General features: G+C 44.2%; 1 protein-coding gene across 4 annotated transcripts in view; it reads left to right on the forward strand.

Moving 5' to 3' along the window:
- Camk1d (calcium/calmodulin dependent protein kinase ID) overlaps positions 1-17,317 on the forward strand; it is a 322,858-nt gene that overhangs the window by 134,002 nt on the left and 171,539 nt on the right. For 3 of the 4 annotated variants that reach the window (XM_069990366.1, XM_069990369.1, XM_069990368.1), the window contains exon 2: positions 2,591-2,722. In XM_069990366.1, coding sequence (XP_069846467.1) covers positions 2,591-2,722 — 132 coding nt within the window. Of the gene's footprint in view, positions 1-86; positions 160-2,590; positions 2,723-17,317 lie in introns of those variants that run through there. The other variant, XM_069990367.1, reaches the window with a different exon arrangement.

Here is a 17,317-nt window from a genome sequence, read left to right on the forward strand (position 1 = left end):
TATGACCTTGACTTTGTGATTTGGCTCTGGAACACTTGTTTGGGTTTTCATATCCACCCGGGGCCTTCTCTGTGCTCTTTTCTTTGTATCTTATTGGGTGGCTCCTATGGGTCAGACTGGGCTGCTTAGATTAAGAAGCCCTTTCTGGATCTGCGCAAGGTAGGGCCCAGTTAGTCAATCCCTTCATGATTAGGGACAAGGGCAGAGAAAACCCTACACAAGGATGACACAGGTCTTACCTTGTTTCAGCTTGCTGCAGCTCTGACCACTGCATGGGTGGGTCTGGAGAACACTCGCTTCCCTCCCCAGCCTGTCTCTCCACAAGGAGCTGATGGGAGCCACAACCCCACTCCTCAGTGTTCTCCAGGGGGAGGCTGCTGTGCTCAGCTTGCTGCCTGAGATCTCCAGCTGAGGAAAGGCTCCTCCGCAGAGCATTGCCTCTGCCTTGGCCATAGTCTGTCACCATCCATTCCTTAGAGGAAAAGGGCAGGCAGGCATGAAGAGCAAAGCAGCAGGCAGCCACAGAGGATAGGCCTGACAGCAGCTTTTATGACCCCAGCCTGCTGCTAAGGGGCAGTGATCATAGCAAATCCAACAGACTCAGGAGAAAAACCATGGTGACGTCATCAGCATAAAGGATCAAGTAGAAACTGAGTGAGTAGGACATTGGGCATGAAATCACCCATGCTCTCTAGTTCTGGGTTTTCCTTACTGACTTCTTATTCTTGAACACAGCCCCTTATTCTACCTGCTGGCGTAGGATAGCAAGAGGGAACAGGTACCTCTCAGGGGTCAGGGGTCAGAGTCTTCTTTAAGAATCCACTTTTTCCACCCCTGGGTGAGAGGTGAGAGGTGAGAGGAACACATTCCAGGGTCCAGGGCAGATTCTTATGTTCTGAATTAGATTTCTTGGGCCTGGGCCACTGGCAGTGATCCAGTAGAATTCAGACCATCTGATTCCATGTGTCACAGTATATTCAATCTGTTCCGGGTTTTTATGAATTCATATTGATTTTTTTAAAATTCTGGGTGGTTCTACATGGTTCAGCATTATGGTCTTCTGAGGGAAGAATTTTCCATGCTAATAATTTATGGCTATTTTGTGGGAAAATTATCACCTGTCCCTTAAGTTTGTGGAATGAGACTCAGACCTTGAAGACAGATGGTTCTCTGTACTGAGAGTATAGATTCCTGGATGAATCCTGGCCCCAGACTCAGCAAGGGGACAGGAATGCCTCACCTTGGAAAGCTTGTGTGGTCTTCCTTTGGCCCTGTCAAGTCGGGGAGGAGAGGGAGAGAAGAGTTTCCTTGCTGAGGTATCTCTCTTCTGTGACTGAAGAATGCAGGCCCCCAACATGTAGCCTTGGGGTAACGCCACTGGTGGTGGTTGCTAGAGGAGAGTTTGTCTTCAATAACAGTTGTGTGGAAGGCATCCCTAGAGTCTCTAGAGGTGGCTCGTGAAAGTCTGAGGACAGAGACAACTCAGTGTTTCTTTGGCCTGTGAGCTGAGAACCTGCTTGAAATTCTGGGGGACTTTGTAGGAGTCTGTCTCAGAGGGGAGTTCTGCCCTGGGAAAACATCACTATTGTAGAGTTAAGTCCCTCCCATCCCCTCTCTCTTCCTACCCCCTCCCTTTTCCTTCCTCTTTCTCTTTGCCCTCCCTCTTCCCCCTCCCCACAGTAATGAGACTTGAACTCTGGGACTCATTCTCTCACTCAGCTTTTTTTTTTTTTTTTTTTTTTACTCACAGCTGGCGTTCTATTTCTACTTCTGGTTTATGGCTGGTTAATTGGTGATAAGGGTCACACATATTTGTTCAGGCTGGTTTTGGACCATGATCCTCAGATCTCAGCCTCTTGAGTAGCTTTAGATTCCTGCATGAGCTCCTTCCCTTCTCAGAGCTAAATTTCTATTTGCAATCAGGCAAGACTCCCCAACCCACCCCGCCCCCACCCTGGTTTCTTTGTTTATTTATTTGGTTTGGAAAGGAAATAAGCTGCTTAATGAAAACTTGCTTATCCTTACCAATTAATTAATCCTGTGTCAATACCACATGTTGCACCAACCTACACTATAATTATATCCCTACCTATCTAGAAGAATTAATTCAATGCTTGTGAAACGCTCTGAACCTTACTGTGGGCGCAAGGGCCTGTGGGAAATGGAGGAATTTTAGCATGACTTGCTAGTCTATGTGTCCCTGACCAGGGCTCATAAATGCCAGGAATTCTTTCTTTCTCTGGAGGAGGAGCTGCTTTAGGGAGTAGTACTCTTGCTTTGGCGTCTCTCAGTTTGTGACTGAAGAATATGGGCCCCAGGGCCCACTCTTAACATTATCATTGGTTACCATTGATTCAGCAGAGTTTGTCTCCAGTCATAGTTGACTGGGGACAGAGAATGCCAAGTAGCCAACCCTTGTGGGCTTCCACTGTCCTATTGCATGATGGCTCATTGCCCTGTGTATTAGTAGTGAGCCCTGCTGCGGGAAGGGTGGCGGTCACTCAGATGTTGGTCCTGGGCTCAGAGGAGACATTGTAGAACCCCCCCCTTCTGACACAGCCTGCTTTGTTTTCTCCCTTTCTCTTCACAGCGGGGCCTTTTCTGAAGTGGTTTTAGCTGAAGAGAAAGCAACTGGAAAGCTCTTCGCGGTGAAGTGCATCCCCAAGAAGGCGCTGAAGGGCAAAGAGAGCAGTATAGAGAATGAGATCGCCGTGCTGAGAAAGTAAGTGCATAGAGAGGGCACCTCCCTCCCCTGGCTGCCTGCATGGGCATCCTGCAGGGCAGGACCAGTGCTATCCCCCCCACCCCCCACCCCCGGCCAGGGCCCCAGGGCTCTCATCCATGGAGTACTTGCAAGACTTTTTCTTTACACCTGCTATGTCTTCAAGCATTGACTCTCAAGGTGCTTGCCATGTGTTCATGAAGTGCTCCCAGCTGCGTGGCTTCACTTGAAGTACACAGTAAATGCTGCCATTGCTACTGTGAGCACTACCACTGTCATTGTCATTGCTTTCTTTTTTTTTTTTTTTTTTTTTTGTCGGTCGTGGGGCTTGAACTCTGGGCCTGGGCGCTGTCCCTCAGCTCTTCAGCTCAAGGCGAGCGCTCTACCACTTGAGCTACAGCGCCACTTCCGGTTTTCTGGTGGTTTATTGGAGATAGGAGTCTCACGGTTTCTCCTGCCCGGGCTGGCTTTGAACAGCGATCCTCAGATCTCAGCCTCCTGAGTAGCTAGGATTACAGGCATGAGCCACCAGCGCCCGGCTGTCATTGCTTTCTTGTGTCATGAGATGGAGCCACCAAGAGGGTCCATATCCAGAGTGCCCCCCCCCCCCTTGCAGCTCTTAGGTGGCAGAGCCCCAAAGGCTCACCTCTCTGGTATGTGTTCTCTACCTTGTGATGGCTTTTATTTTTTTGCTATTCTCTGCCACAGCCATGAGCCTAGGCACCTGTACATTTCCATGGCTGTGTTAGTGTTCCACCTCTTGGTATCTCTCTGTCTCTCTCTCTCTGTCTCTCTGTCACACACACACACACACACACACACACACACACACACACACACACACTTGTGCTTCTTCCCCATGTGCATATACTAGAGCTAAATAAAAATCTCATTCCCTCCAGAATATATATATATATATATGTGCATGTGTGTGTACATTATATATATAACATAATGTATATGTATATTACACATGTGTATGTGTGTGTCTGTATATGTATATACACACACACACAATCGTTGCTGGGCTGGATCCGCCTCAGGATGACCTTGATGTGTTGGATCCAGCCCTACCTCCACTGCACCATCAGGATTAGTCCTTTCAGAATGTGTAGGGGAAACAACCCTTATATGGTACCTACTTTTACATGTTTGGCATGTGCTTCAACAATGTGCTCTGGAAATTTTTGAGTTGCTATTAATAAAAGGTGTTCAAAATATCCTTGAAAGGTGGGAGATTTAGAATGAACGCATAGCAAGAACCTCGGTACAGACAGACAAAGCAGAATGGGAGCAAGCTTGTTGGGACCTAACAACAAGATGTCAAGATCCCCACATTCTTCCCGCAATAAGCCACTCCTAATGTCTTTCGGCGACAAGGAGAACCCCACTGAAGGATGCTGACCTAATCCCTTGTGTAGGAGGTGGAGAGGATGGTTTATCCTGTTCTGGTCTGTGGGAGACTTGAAGACAAACCCGCAGCCTTTTGTGCTGTGTGCTCCATAATGAACAAATCTTAGGAGCTTTCTGGTGTAGGATTTTATTTATTTGGTTGGTTGGTTGCTTGGTTTTTAGTTTCTCTGAGTCATCTATTAGGAATCCAGAGTCTTAGATTGTCCTGAGGAGGATTGTAGGAAATGAGTGTATGGAAGAGGGTCTGAGAAAACAAATTAGCATCAAGCAGGGAAACACTATATGAATGAAACATTTATTTAAATTGCTCATTTTCCAATATGAAATCCATGCTCCAAGAAGTTATACACTGGTGACATGAAGTTGCAGATGCACTACAGCTATTTGACAGTGGAGATAGGATTCTGGCTGCTCCCAGAGTCTTCCAAAGGCTCAGCTTTAACAGGGGTTGTCTGCTGCTGAACTTCAGGTGTCAGCTTTATTCTTCCATGACTCCCTTAGAAGCTAAGAGCTGAGGAAATCCATTTCTCTTCTTAGTGCCGTTCTGCACCCTCAGGGGCCGGGGGCATGGATATAGACTTTATAAGTTGATGTTGGTTTATACTCGACTCCTTCTGCTTCTATTACTGTCTCTACCCGGTGCATTACTCAGGATCATGTCCTGGGATGAGGCATGGAGAGTTGGGAATTTGGAATAACTTGTTTTCATTGTTTGTTTGGAATGCCTTGAAGCATGACTCCTCTTTCTGGAGTAAGGAACAAAGAGATGGTTTCTCAGGGGATAAGAAGTGATGTATTTCCTATACTGATTTCATTTTTGGATCTTCTACAGATGATTGCATGCCCTGAACAGCTGACAGAAAAGTGTAGTATCCACGAGGGATGCAGTGTGGAAACATTCTTCAAAGGAAGCCCTTGGTAGGGCTGGGAATGTGGCTTAGTGGTAGAGTGCTTGCCTGGCATACACAAAGTCCTGGGTTCAATTCCTCAGTTCCACATACATAGAAAAAGCCAGAAATGGAGCCATGGCTCAAGTGGTAGAGCATTAGTCTTGAGCAAAAGCAGATTAGGGATAGCCCCAGAACTGGGGGAGCAAGGAAGGAAGACCCTCACTCCTGTATCAAACATTTACAAATCCCCACCATGCTCCAAGCTCTGTGCGACTAGCTATTAAGTTTAAGATGCAATTCTTGCTCTCTCGGGGACCTCCACTTTGTTACTAATCAGTACAATAAAGTTGTTGATGTGATAGAAGCTTGGCCCAGGAGTTCAAGGGCTGGGATGCTTAGATCTCTCTGCTGGGTGGGATGGAGGAAGGGGGTCAACATTATGGGTCTACACACTGACAGAGAGGCAGTTAGAAGGTGGAGGCAGGGTTCTTTGGGGAACAAGGTCCAAGGTGAAGCAAAGGGAGACTAATTTAAGAGGAAGGATTGTGGAGGCCCTTGTAGACTCAGCTTGGGACCCTGAGCTTCACTGTGTCAACATCTACCAGTGGGCTTTCATGATAGGAGCAATTTGATCAGCATGTTCACGGTTGATTGTGTAATCTGGATGAATAAATTGGAGGGGGCTGGCAGGACTTGTTACATGGCAGAACAGAGTTTGGTGATTGTGGGGTGAAGCATCAGCAATTCAGACGGGCCACGGAACTAGAATAGAGGGACAGAGAGGGTGGAAGCAAGGTGTTGCCGTGGGAAGCTGGTACGGGGGGAGATGGGATTCTAGGACAGATCTGGGTTCTCTGGTGTGAGTGACAGTATAAACAAAGACGTCAAGTGAGATCAGAAATCCAAACTCCCTGGAGCAGTGGGGGACAGGTGGTGAGGTCTGGTTTGGAAATGGTGCATATGGGGGTCTTGAAAATGTCCAAATGAGGGAGTCCAGTTGACTTTCCAAGGCTACAATTCACCTGATGTCTGAGCCTGGTAGATGCTAAACTTTTGTGAAATGACATATTTAAAATAATCTTTTGGTACTCTAGACAGATTGGCAGACCCCTAGCTGAGGTTCCTGCTAGGCCTGCTTTATTCTGCTTTCTGCTCTGTCCCTTCATCACTTGTGCAGTTCCACACTGTTTTGTATCCATGTAGACCCAGTTGAAAGGCTGCTGGCTCTCCTACATGCTCGGCTTATTGCAGGGTGAGAGATTTATTTCATTGGATAAAAGTAATATAGCTAATATGTCCTTGTGGAAATCTGCATACTTGGCTCTGAAAATAGTTCTCAAATGAATTTTCTACTTGATAAGTAGATATTAAACCAAGCTCAGAGAAGGGAGAGACCCTGACAGATATCATTATATCTGGCAGAAAGGGGTGGGGTAGGGGAGGGAGCAAAAGGGAGGGGAGAGATGGGAGACACTGGTGGCCTCACTTGAGGCGTTCAGTAGGTTGCATCTCTATGATTCATCACGAGCTGTTCCAGACAGAATGGCTAGCTACAGTCCCGCAGTGGAGGGTGTTACGCAGTGTGGAATATAGCATCATTGATTTAATACACCTTGGCTGGATTATACTGGATGGGTTCTGTGGTTATTATTTACTTAGAGGGCAAGCACTGCTCAAATCTAATTTCGAAGCAACACATAAAGCCCTTTTGCAGGGGTGGAAAGGCAAACAGTCTGCATTTAAATGAGAGGTGAAAGCAGAGGGAGATTCATAACACTGGAAAACAGGGACGAGGAGAAGCAAAACAGATGGATCTAGGAGCGGCTCTTGGACTCATGGTTGGGGAAGACGAGGCTCGGGTTGGCAGAAGAGCTACTATACGAATGAAAAATGGTACCAGACCAGAACTTATCTGGCTCTTGTCTCAGTTGCTTTATAGCATACAGAGGCCATCTTGCTGAGAAGTGTTTTCTTTTTTTCTTTTAATTCTTTTTTTTTATTGTGAAAATACTGTTCAGAGGGGTTACAATTACATGGGCAAGATAATGACTACATTTCTTATCAAGCATTGTAGCCTTCTCCTTTGTTTACCCTTCCCATCCCACCTAACCCTCCTCCCCCACCCCCACCAAAGTTGTAAAGTTCATTTTCGACATATCGACTTGTACATCTCATTGTTGCAATGGGTCCACCTGTATCCCTATTTAAATGATTTGTTTTTTCCCTTCCCCTCCACAAACTATAACAACATCAAATACAGTGAAAGCAGAGGTTATACCGTGGGGGAGGGTCATACAAAGCAACAAAGAAATAATCTTATAAATGTGTTAGAAACAATCGCATGAGAGAAAAAAACATTTGAATACATATCTTAGGGTTCATTTCCCTAACATCAACTTATCTGACCTTTTCTGCTTGACTCAGACATATACTAGTTATTGCAAATAAGGGGACCTATGTTTCTTTGGGCCTGGCTTACTTCACTTAATATAATTTTTTCCAAGCCTTTCCATTTCCTAACAAATGGGGCAATGTCATTCTTTCTGATGGGGGCATAGAATTCCATTGTGTATATATACCACATTTTCTTGATAGCCATACAACAGACAAGGGTCTCATATCTAAAATATACCTGGAACTCAAAAAATTAAATCCCCCAAATCTTCAAAGAAACAACTGCCCAATAAATAAGTGGGCTAAAGACTTAAAGAGAAACTTCTCTGAAAAGGAAAGAAGGATGGCCAATAGACACATGAAGAAATGCTCAACCTCTCTAGCCATAAAAGAAATGCAAATCAAACAACATTGAGATACCACCTCACCCCAGTTAGAGTGGCTATAATCAAGAACTCTAATAACAACAGATGCTGGAGGGGATGTGGACAGAAGAGAACCTTACTGCATTGTTGGTGGGAGTCTAAACTTGTTCAGCCACTGAGAAGTGTTTTCTAGTTGTATCTTTTCCTCACTTCTCTGGGTACACAAAGAAAAAAACATAAAGAAAACTACAACAACAACTCAAAAGGGCTGAAGGCAAGGCAGAGCTTTTGCCTAGCAAGTTCAAACCCCAGTCATGCAAATAAGCTAAAAAATGCACAACTCAGTTGTACTTTTTCTGTTTTTTTTTTTTTTTTTTTAGAAGTGGATTTCACATGAAAGTAATGATTGGCTTGAGTCCATCTCCCCCATGTGGGGACAGTCAGGTGGTTGGGTTTAAGATGGAGAACCTTGTGCTTTTAGGGTGGCTTGAGAAGGAGGGGCAGCAGTGGCAGTTCTTGGCCAGGAGGGGCCACTGTGGAGAGAGGTTGGTCATCACATTATGGTAATGAGCACATTATCAGAAGGGAATCATGGTTGCTAAAGGTAAAGATGCAGAGCCTGGGATGCTGGGCTGGAACCCTGGGATCCCCTGTGACCCTCCCAGCAGAGTGGCTGGCAGGAAGCATGGTGGGACTGAGCCCTGGAAGAATGAGTCAGCCCTCAGCCCTGGCTGGCAGCACTCCCCGTAGTGGTTTAATCCTTGCGTTCCCTTATGCCACACAGTGTAGACTAACAAGAGGGAAGATAGTTTCTGCATCCCAAGAATATGGCTGCTTTGGTTTTAGCTAGCAGCCTTCAGAGAAGGTGAGCTTGCTAGAGTCTGTCTTGCTCTTGCTCCTGCAGCTTGGCTCCCATGGGGGACCAATATAGGCATCGATAAAAACACATTGATTGGGAGTGAGCAAAATCACTTTCCCAATGACTGAAAATGGCTATGTTCCCACAAAGCCCACACTTGGATTTCCACTCAAATTTCACAGGCTCTCATCTCTCCAGGAGCCTCTGCTTGGTGAAAATCCAACTGATTTTCTTGGAAGAGGAAGCGTTAGCTGGGCGCCCTTGGCTTATGCCTGTAAGACTAGAAAGCTGAGATGTAGAGGACTGAGGTTCAAAGCCTACTGAAGAAGAAGTGACTGTTTCCAAAACAAACATTCAAAAACTATGCTGGAAGTGTGGTTCAAGTGGTGGAGCACCAAGTGAACAAGTCATTCGAGCAAGTGCAAGGCCCTGAGTTCAAACCCCAGTACTAGGAATAAAAGAGGGGATGGATGCTTTCAAGTCACTGAAGCATTAGTATAGAATAGAGGACTTGAAAAGTAATGATTAGGATCCATATGAAAACAGGATAACATTGGTGGAAGACCCGTCTTCTGATCCCCAAACTCTGGGCTACCCTGGGAAACTGTTACTGAAGGTGACTTTGATAGATATATTTTACTTCTGTAGGTGTTTGGTATAGTGGAAGAAACATTGTTTTGGCACACCTTTCTAAACAGTGTCAGGTGTTTGCATGCTTGTTTTCTAGTGCTAGCCCCCCTCTGATGGGGGTTCACTGGGACTTCAGCTTGCATAGGGACTAGGTGGTTGCTCCCTTCTGTGAAATCTCTTAGCTGACACATACAAATGGCACTGATAAGATTCTGAGCAAAGTATGTGTGTGCATCTACTATGCCTGTAGCCTACTATTGCTAAAATAATAAAATATCAAAATAGCTTACATTGGAGAATCATACTACATGAGATATTAAGTGCAGAGTCTTGAGAGAGATGAGGATGTCAAATAAATATAAACCTTATGTACACACAAATACATGTAGACATACACACATATGTATATCTTACTGGGTAGACAGAGACAGACAGATAGAAGCTAGGATTACAGACATATGTCACCTGCCCAGTTATAAGCACTGTTTTATTTAATCCTTACAATATGCCAGTGGAGTGGGAATTATTACCTAAATGTTACAGATATACAGATATAACTTGCACTTACATAATTTGCACTTAAACAAAACTAAAATTAGGTAGAGTAAGAAGTCAAATGCAAGTTGTCTGTCTCCTTCCTAGATGATGGACTCCATCCAACTTCTCTAAGAGAATACATAGTACTAATTTTAGCTTGTTTCTCAGATAGGGTCTCCTGCTAACTTTGTCCAGGCTGGCCCTGAACACAATCCTCCTTCCTTTCACTCCTCCCTCCCCTTTGTAGATGAAATTACAGGCATGCACCACCATATCTAGATTGTTTTGGAAATAGGATTTTGCTCACTTTGGCCAGGGTCTGGTCTTAAACCTTGATTCTCTTGAGTTTACCTGCTAAGTAGCTGAGAGTATAGCTGTAAACTACCATTTCCAGACCTCCCATATGTATAGGAGGTACTTACCATTGGTAGAATAAGTAAATCACTTTAGCATAACTTATCAGCGAACAGACAATTAGTATATAATATTGGCAAAGACCTTAAAGTTAACATAGTAAACCACTTAAGAACCTGTCCACACCCTGGACAGGTTATTTCAATGTTTCATGTCCATTGTCAGGAAATGGGGAAGATAGTGTAGTACTTGGTTGAGACAAATGTTGCAGGAATTAAAGAGGATATCTTGAAGGTGGGGGCTGCTTTTCAAGTTGTCAGTAGAGTGGATATAACTTTGACTGACATATTTGGGAGACCAGTATGACTTCCTTTCTTGCTCTTTTTCTTCTTCCTCCTTCTATTTCTTCTTCTCTTCCTCTTATCCCTTCCTCCTCCTCCTCTTTCTTTTTCCCTCCTCCTTCTTCTTCTTATTCATGTTTGTTGTTTTGTTTTGAGTGCTTCATTTCTTCAAATCTCATAGAAGATGGTAGTGGTTAAGGCACCAGCAGTGCTTTTGTGTACGTTGTTCATTGAACTAATTTCTTGGAGGATTATTGGCCAGCATTTTTTCCTTTCTAAAATAAATTATCATTGAAGTGATATAGTTTTATTATGTAGATTTGGGTGTTGCTGTTCATTTAGACAATTTCTTTTGGGAACAACCATTACATCTCTTATAACCTATGGTTGTTATAACTTTTTTTGAAAAGAGTTACTATGTCTAAAAAGTAATCTAGAAAGAGTTTATTGTCATAAAGACCACATTGTCAATCAGTAGAATATACTTTTCTGAATGGAAAACCAGGTTCTGAGGAAAAGGCTCACTCAAAAATTTATGCCTGAACATCCCCCAGTACTGCTGTGGAGGTGGGTGGAGGAACAGATGGTCTGAATAGCAGTGCATGCTATCTGAGCACATATTTCAGACTCCTTGTATTTTCTGCTTTCAAGAGTTCAATCAGAGCCAGGATCCAGTGGCTCATACCTGTAACCCTAGCTACACAGCAGGCTAAGATCTGAAGATTACTATTCAAAGCCAGCCCGGGCAGAAAAGTCTTCAAGACTTCACCTCCAATTAACCAGCAAAAAATGCCATGCTAGAGTCATGGCTCAAGTGGTAGAGAGCCAGCTGTAAGCAAGAAAGCCAAACTGAATTCAAGCTCTAGAAACAGTTCAGTGAATGCATACCTTTAATTTCCTTTTCAGCAGCAAACCACATTGACTTACTTGTATGAACCATTATATTCTAAAGTAATCTTTTTAGATACTACATTATCTTTCAGAATAGCATCTGATGTAGAGATGATAGAGAATACTGGTATTTTGAGCTTGTACTCAGGATTCAAGTCCAGTTGAAGTTTGTATTTTCTAATACTCTTAAAATTTATATGGAGAACATAAGTGATAGAATAAAAGTACTTAAGAAAGTTTACTAAAAGCTATGAAGAAGAATGTATTAGACATATATTGAATACAGTATATATGTGTGTGTGTGTATGTGTGTGTATATATGTGTTTGCTATTTGAAACTCATAAATAATGTAGCTAATTACATTGTCATCAAGTAAGAAATGGCAGCTACTCTGGTGAGCTGGCTCAAGAGCTGATGTGTATTTGAAGTTAACTCCTTTTTGGAGTTTGGCATTCAGACTTGTAAGGAACTCAGATTTCTCTTCTAGTTATGCTGAATTGGATAGTGCTTAAATCTATTTGGAAAGTGCTTTGACCCATTCATATGTGGAAATCCTAATACCCAGATGAGGCATTAGGGGCCTCTGGAAGGTGCTTAGGTCATGAGGACTTCACCTTCCCGAATGGGATTAGGGATCTTGTAAGACCCCAGAGATCCACTTAGCCTCATCTGCCATGAGGGTACAGCTGGGAGGGACCAGCTAGCCACCAGAAAGCAGGTCTTTACTGATGCCTACAGTACCATTGTGAGTTTCCCTCTGTCTAGAACTATGAGAATGACATTTCTGTTGCTAATAACCCCCCAGCTCTAGTATATTGTTACAACAGCTTCAGCAGACTAAGACAGAGGACCCATCACACTTGCAGTGTTACTGATCTTTTCCCTGATCCCTTGTCATTCTTTCTCTTGTATCCCTCTGCATTTATCTTCTTAGGATACCCGAGGACAGAGTGAGCATTGTTGTGGACTCCCCTTGGTGGGTTTCACATCATTTCTTCTCCCCAAAATGCTACCGCTCCCCGCCCCCCTAGTCTGTCCTCAGTGCTGGGGTCCATTTCTGTGGGCCAGGTGGTCCACAGAGTAGCAACATCCACATGGCTTGGGAGATGATGAGCAATGCAGATGCTCAAGCCCCACCCCAGATCCATCCAATCAGAATCATTGTAACCAGATGCTCAGGGGATTCATTTGCATATTAGAAGTACTGTTAGAAGTGCTGATATGTCCTTTCATTGTGACACCTCACTGTATAGAATGATTGCCTAGTTACCTGTCTCCCCGCCCCCGCCCCCCCCCACCCCCACCTCCACGGGACTTAAAGTCTTCAAGGGTAGGGATGGTATACCTGGGGTTTAGATGTGTTCCTTGTGCCTTTCAAAGTCTTTGTTTACAGAGCAGCTACTTGGTATGTTTTTAGTGAATTGAGTTATGCCAATATCACAGGAAGGACCCAGAGACACAGAGATACAGAGAAAGACAGACAGACACTGACAAAACAGACAGGGACAGACGTGGGAGATCAGGAACAAAGGCAGGAAATGGTGTTGTTCATTGGACATTTTTCTTTCCTTCCAACAGGATATCAGGTGACTGAATTAATGTGACCTTACAGGTCTTTGTTGGATGACCAAGGTCTTCCGACTTCTTAGTTGGTGATGCCTGTAATACTAGCTATGCCAGAGCAAAGAGGATGTATGGGGTGGAGTAGGAGAGTAGGTGTAATGGTAATGGATGTGTTTTTCATCTGGCAGGCCTAGTTCTCACAGACACCAATGGGAGATGTGGCGTCATCATTTGGGACAAAAATCCAGGCCTCAGTTGAAAACATAGACTCTATTTTTAAGTGGACCATTTGAAGCAAACATGGTGCTGAAGTTCTAGTCTTCTAGAACAATGGTTTTTGCCAATGGATTGTGATGGTTTCAGAGTGTTCCTGGTTTTCTCTTTCCTTCTTTTCTCTTGTTTCCTCCCTCTTACCTTCCTGCACTGCTAAACTTCTTTAAATTCTGTTTCTTCAGCTACAGCTCTACTTCTTTCTTCCCCAACCCATCTGCCAATCCCTTCACAATGTGGCTTCTGCCCAAACATGGCACTGAAACTGTTTTTTTTTTTAATTGCCAGTAAATTCAGAGTGGCCAGCCATCATAACCTTTTCACAGTATTATAGAGTCCACTTGGCTTTCTTGAAACATTAGGCCCTGCAGGCCATCATTTGATCAACATACTTCTTAAAAGTCTGCTTCCCTATCATGACATTAAGTGCACTTGTCTTCCTGTTCTTCCAAAGGATCCTTACTTTTGCTGACTCCTCTTCTTCCTTCTGTTTCCCAGCTGGGGACATTTTTCAAAATTCAACACCCAGTCTGCTTTGCTTTCTATCTGTCCATCTGTGGAGGTTTCCTCATTTGTCTTGTTAACCTGGAGGAGTTCCAGGTTAAAGCAATCGTTTTCAACATGGGTAGACAAGATGGTGCATTTTGTGTGTGTGTGTGTGTGTGTGTGTGTGTGTGTGTGTGTGTGTGTGTTTGTGTGAGTGGGAAGGGGAGAATCTTAGCACATCCACTTACAATTTTTTTCTTTAAGAATATGGAATAGGCCAGGTACTGGTGGCTCACACCTATAATCTAGCTACTCAGGAGGCTGAAACGTGAGGACCAAAGTTTGAAGCCAGCCTGGACAAACAAATCCAAGATATTCTTACCTCCAGTTACCCAGCAAAAAGTTAGAACTGGAGGCTCAGGTAGTAGAATACCAGTTGTGAAAGAAAAACCCAAGCAAGAGACCTGCTGATTTCAACCCCCAGTACTGGCGCGCGCGCGCACACACACACACACACACACACACACACACACACACACACGCACGCACGCACGCACGCACGCACGCACGCACGCACGCACGCGCGCGCGCGCGTAAGGAAGAAACGAAGAATCAAAAATATTCCTTGTGATTGATGGTTGGCTTGTCAGAGACACAGTCACAGGCCTGAGTTATTCTGAGGAAGGGAGGCACTCCTGCCTCCAGATATCTTTGTTTACAAAACCAAAAAAGTTTACATGTGGACAATGAAGTGGATTTGTGGGTTTCCTGACCTAAAGTAACATTCACAAAATGGGAAAGAATTAAAAAGCAAGTATGAGTTGGGTGGCTGTTGGGTGCAGGAGGGGGATGCGTCCTCAGAAGATGGAGCAATCAGCCCAATTAAGGGTGGGGATGAAGAGCTGGGTATGAACATAGAGCAACATGGCAGCTAAAGTAGGAGGAGGAAGCTTACTTCTTCTGTTTTCCCCTCCTAGGTTCAGAGTTCTAAACCTTGTACTGTATTTCTTGTGTGTTTTCCCTCCTTGCTATTCCTTCTTCTGAATTCTTGTGTTAGCCCCTTGTACCTGAACAATTACAACAGCTTTTACTTACTATCTGTGTGATTTTTTTCCATTGCTGTGACAAAATACAAGAGAAAAATCATGTTAAGAGAGAAGCAGGAGGAGGAAGAGAACAAGAATGAAGAAGGAGGAGGGTGGGGGAGAGATTACACTGAACAAAAACAGATAATTTCTAAGACCACAACCTGAACACAGACCTAATTTTGGCAAAATTTGGTTGTCTGTTTCCCTCCTCCCCCCGCAATTATCTTAGGTGAACCAATATTCTCCTCCAATAATGTTTTTTAACTTGACTAGACCAAAAGTGGAGCAGAATCAATCTGAAAGTTATTCAAAATATTTTCCAAAAAATGTTGGAAGAGATTATCCAGGCATTGTTAATACACAAAAAGTGCCTATTGGTACTCGTGAGCACTCATGTTCTCAAGTGCAAGGCTGCAGTGCCAGCATGCTGAAAATCACCCCCACTCAGGGTAAAAAACAAAACAAAACAAAAAACAAAAGCAGCCTTGAAGCAAAACAGATACTGCTGTCCAGAAGCCTCCCTGGGAATCTCAGATTGACCAAGATGGCAGGCCACTGAAGCCTGACTTTGGTGGTCCAGGCTGACCTTCGGGACCCTCCTGTTTCTGCACTTGGTCATCTCACTTGAGAAACAACTTCAGGGTCTCAACAGAGGCTCCAGGCGGAGGCAGCTGAAATCAGTCTTTGCCAAAGAATGGCCTCTGAGTAAGAGCAGCGTCACTGGGTTCCCGAAATGCAGACTCTCAGGAAGCCCTAGAATGTGTCACTTCCTAAGTCCAGTGGTTGTCTGTGCTAACCCTTAAATGTGGGAAATGATCGATTTAAGTCTCTGGTTTCAAGAACCACTCTCTGGGTTATAAAGACTCTTTCTTAGCAAGAGCTTATCCTCACCTGACCTCCTCGAAGGAGAAGCAATGCAACCAGTGCAATTAGTAGCACCCAGTACCACGACTGATATGATCAGGACAAAACCTAGCTGTCCATCATCCAAGCTTTGGGTAATTTCCCTGATTTTTGTTGACTGGGATTTCACTACATATACTTCCCTCCTCCTCCTGGTCCTGGGGCTTGAACTCAGGATGTAGGCACTGTCCCTGAGCTTTTAATTTGCTCAAGGTTAGCATGCTACCACTAAAGCCATAGCTCCACTTCCAACTTTTTGATAGTTAATTGGACATACAGGTCTCAATGTCTTTCCTGCCCAGGCTGGCTTCAAACCATGACCCTCAGATCTCAACCTCATGAGTAGCTAGGATTACAGGAAGAGCCATGGTGCTCAGCTAGTTAAGAGTTTTAATACAGACATCACAAATATGTATTAGGCAATTACATAGAAACACTTAGATTCAAAAGAGACTTTGGGTTTTCATCCTAGTTTTGGCAAGCTATGGAACTTCTGAGTCTCAGATTTCTTGTCTTTCAAGAGGAGATGCCACACCAGCCTTCTGGGGATATTATAAACCCTGAACAGAAATGTGTATACTCAGCGAACAACAGAATAAGCTATTGCCATTATTGCCATTATCAACATCATCATCATCATCATCACTTCTCCTTTGGACAAGGGGCTTGATGGTTTTGGTGAATGAAGTTTCATGTTTTTCTTCCTATAGAATCCTACTCATTCTTAATTATCACTTGCAACGTAACTTTCCCAACAGGCCTAGCAGAAGCCTCTTACCCTTGCTAGATTTTTCAGTTACTTAGGGTCTAGACCTATGATGTTCAAGGCTGGCTTCCTCTTCCCACTGTACAAAGACGAGAGAGAGAGAGAGAGAGAGAGAGAGAGAGAGAGAGAGAGAGAGAGAGAGAGAGAGAGAGAGAGAGAGAGAGAGAGAGAGAGAGAGAGAGAGAGACCTTGCAACCTATTTACCATAGCCAAGGTATAGAATCAACCCAGATGCCCCTCAATGGACAAATGGACCAAGAAAATGTGTTATATATACACAATGGAATTCTATGACATTGCCCCATTCATAAGGAAATGAAAAGACCTGGAGAAAATTATATTAAGTAAAGTAAGCCAGATCCAAAGAAACATCTGCTGCAGGATTTCCCTCATTTGCTGACTCCATTATTAAAAACGACCCAGACTCAGGCTCCACGGGGTCACCACATTCTGGGTGCCTCTAAGATGAGTGATACCCTTGTCACTGCCCAACAGGTCCACACACAGGCAGATAAGCTTCCTGTGGCAGTGGTTAAAGTCACTATACAAAAAGAAAAGAAACACAGAAAAACCCCAGAATGGAGGAAGAACTCAGCACCATTTTCCTGTAGCTGTTCCCAGGGCCAGGCTGCTTAGCTGTTGGCTTACCCCCATCTTTGCAGGAAGGAGGGTTGGACCATGAGCCAGTCCTCTTGGTTATCTCTCTGTTGGCTGGTTTTCTATTGGCAGTTTTGTTTGTTTTGTTTTGTCAACCGTGGGGCTTGAACTCTGGGCCTGAGAGCTGTCCTGTGCTCTTCAGCTCAAGGCAGGCAATCTACTGCTTGAGCCACAGCACCATTTCTGG

The sequence above is a fragment of the Dipodomys merriami genome, unplaced genomic scaffold (assembly GCF_024711535.1).
Source record: "Dipodomys merriami isolate MVZ:Mamm:240054 unplaced genomic scaffold, mDipMer1.0.p SCAF_4, whole genome shotgun sequence".
NCBI classification, from domain to species: domain Eukaryota; kingdom Metazoa; phylum Chordata; class Mammalia; order Rodentia; family Heteromyidae; genus Dipodomys; species Dipodomys merriami.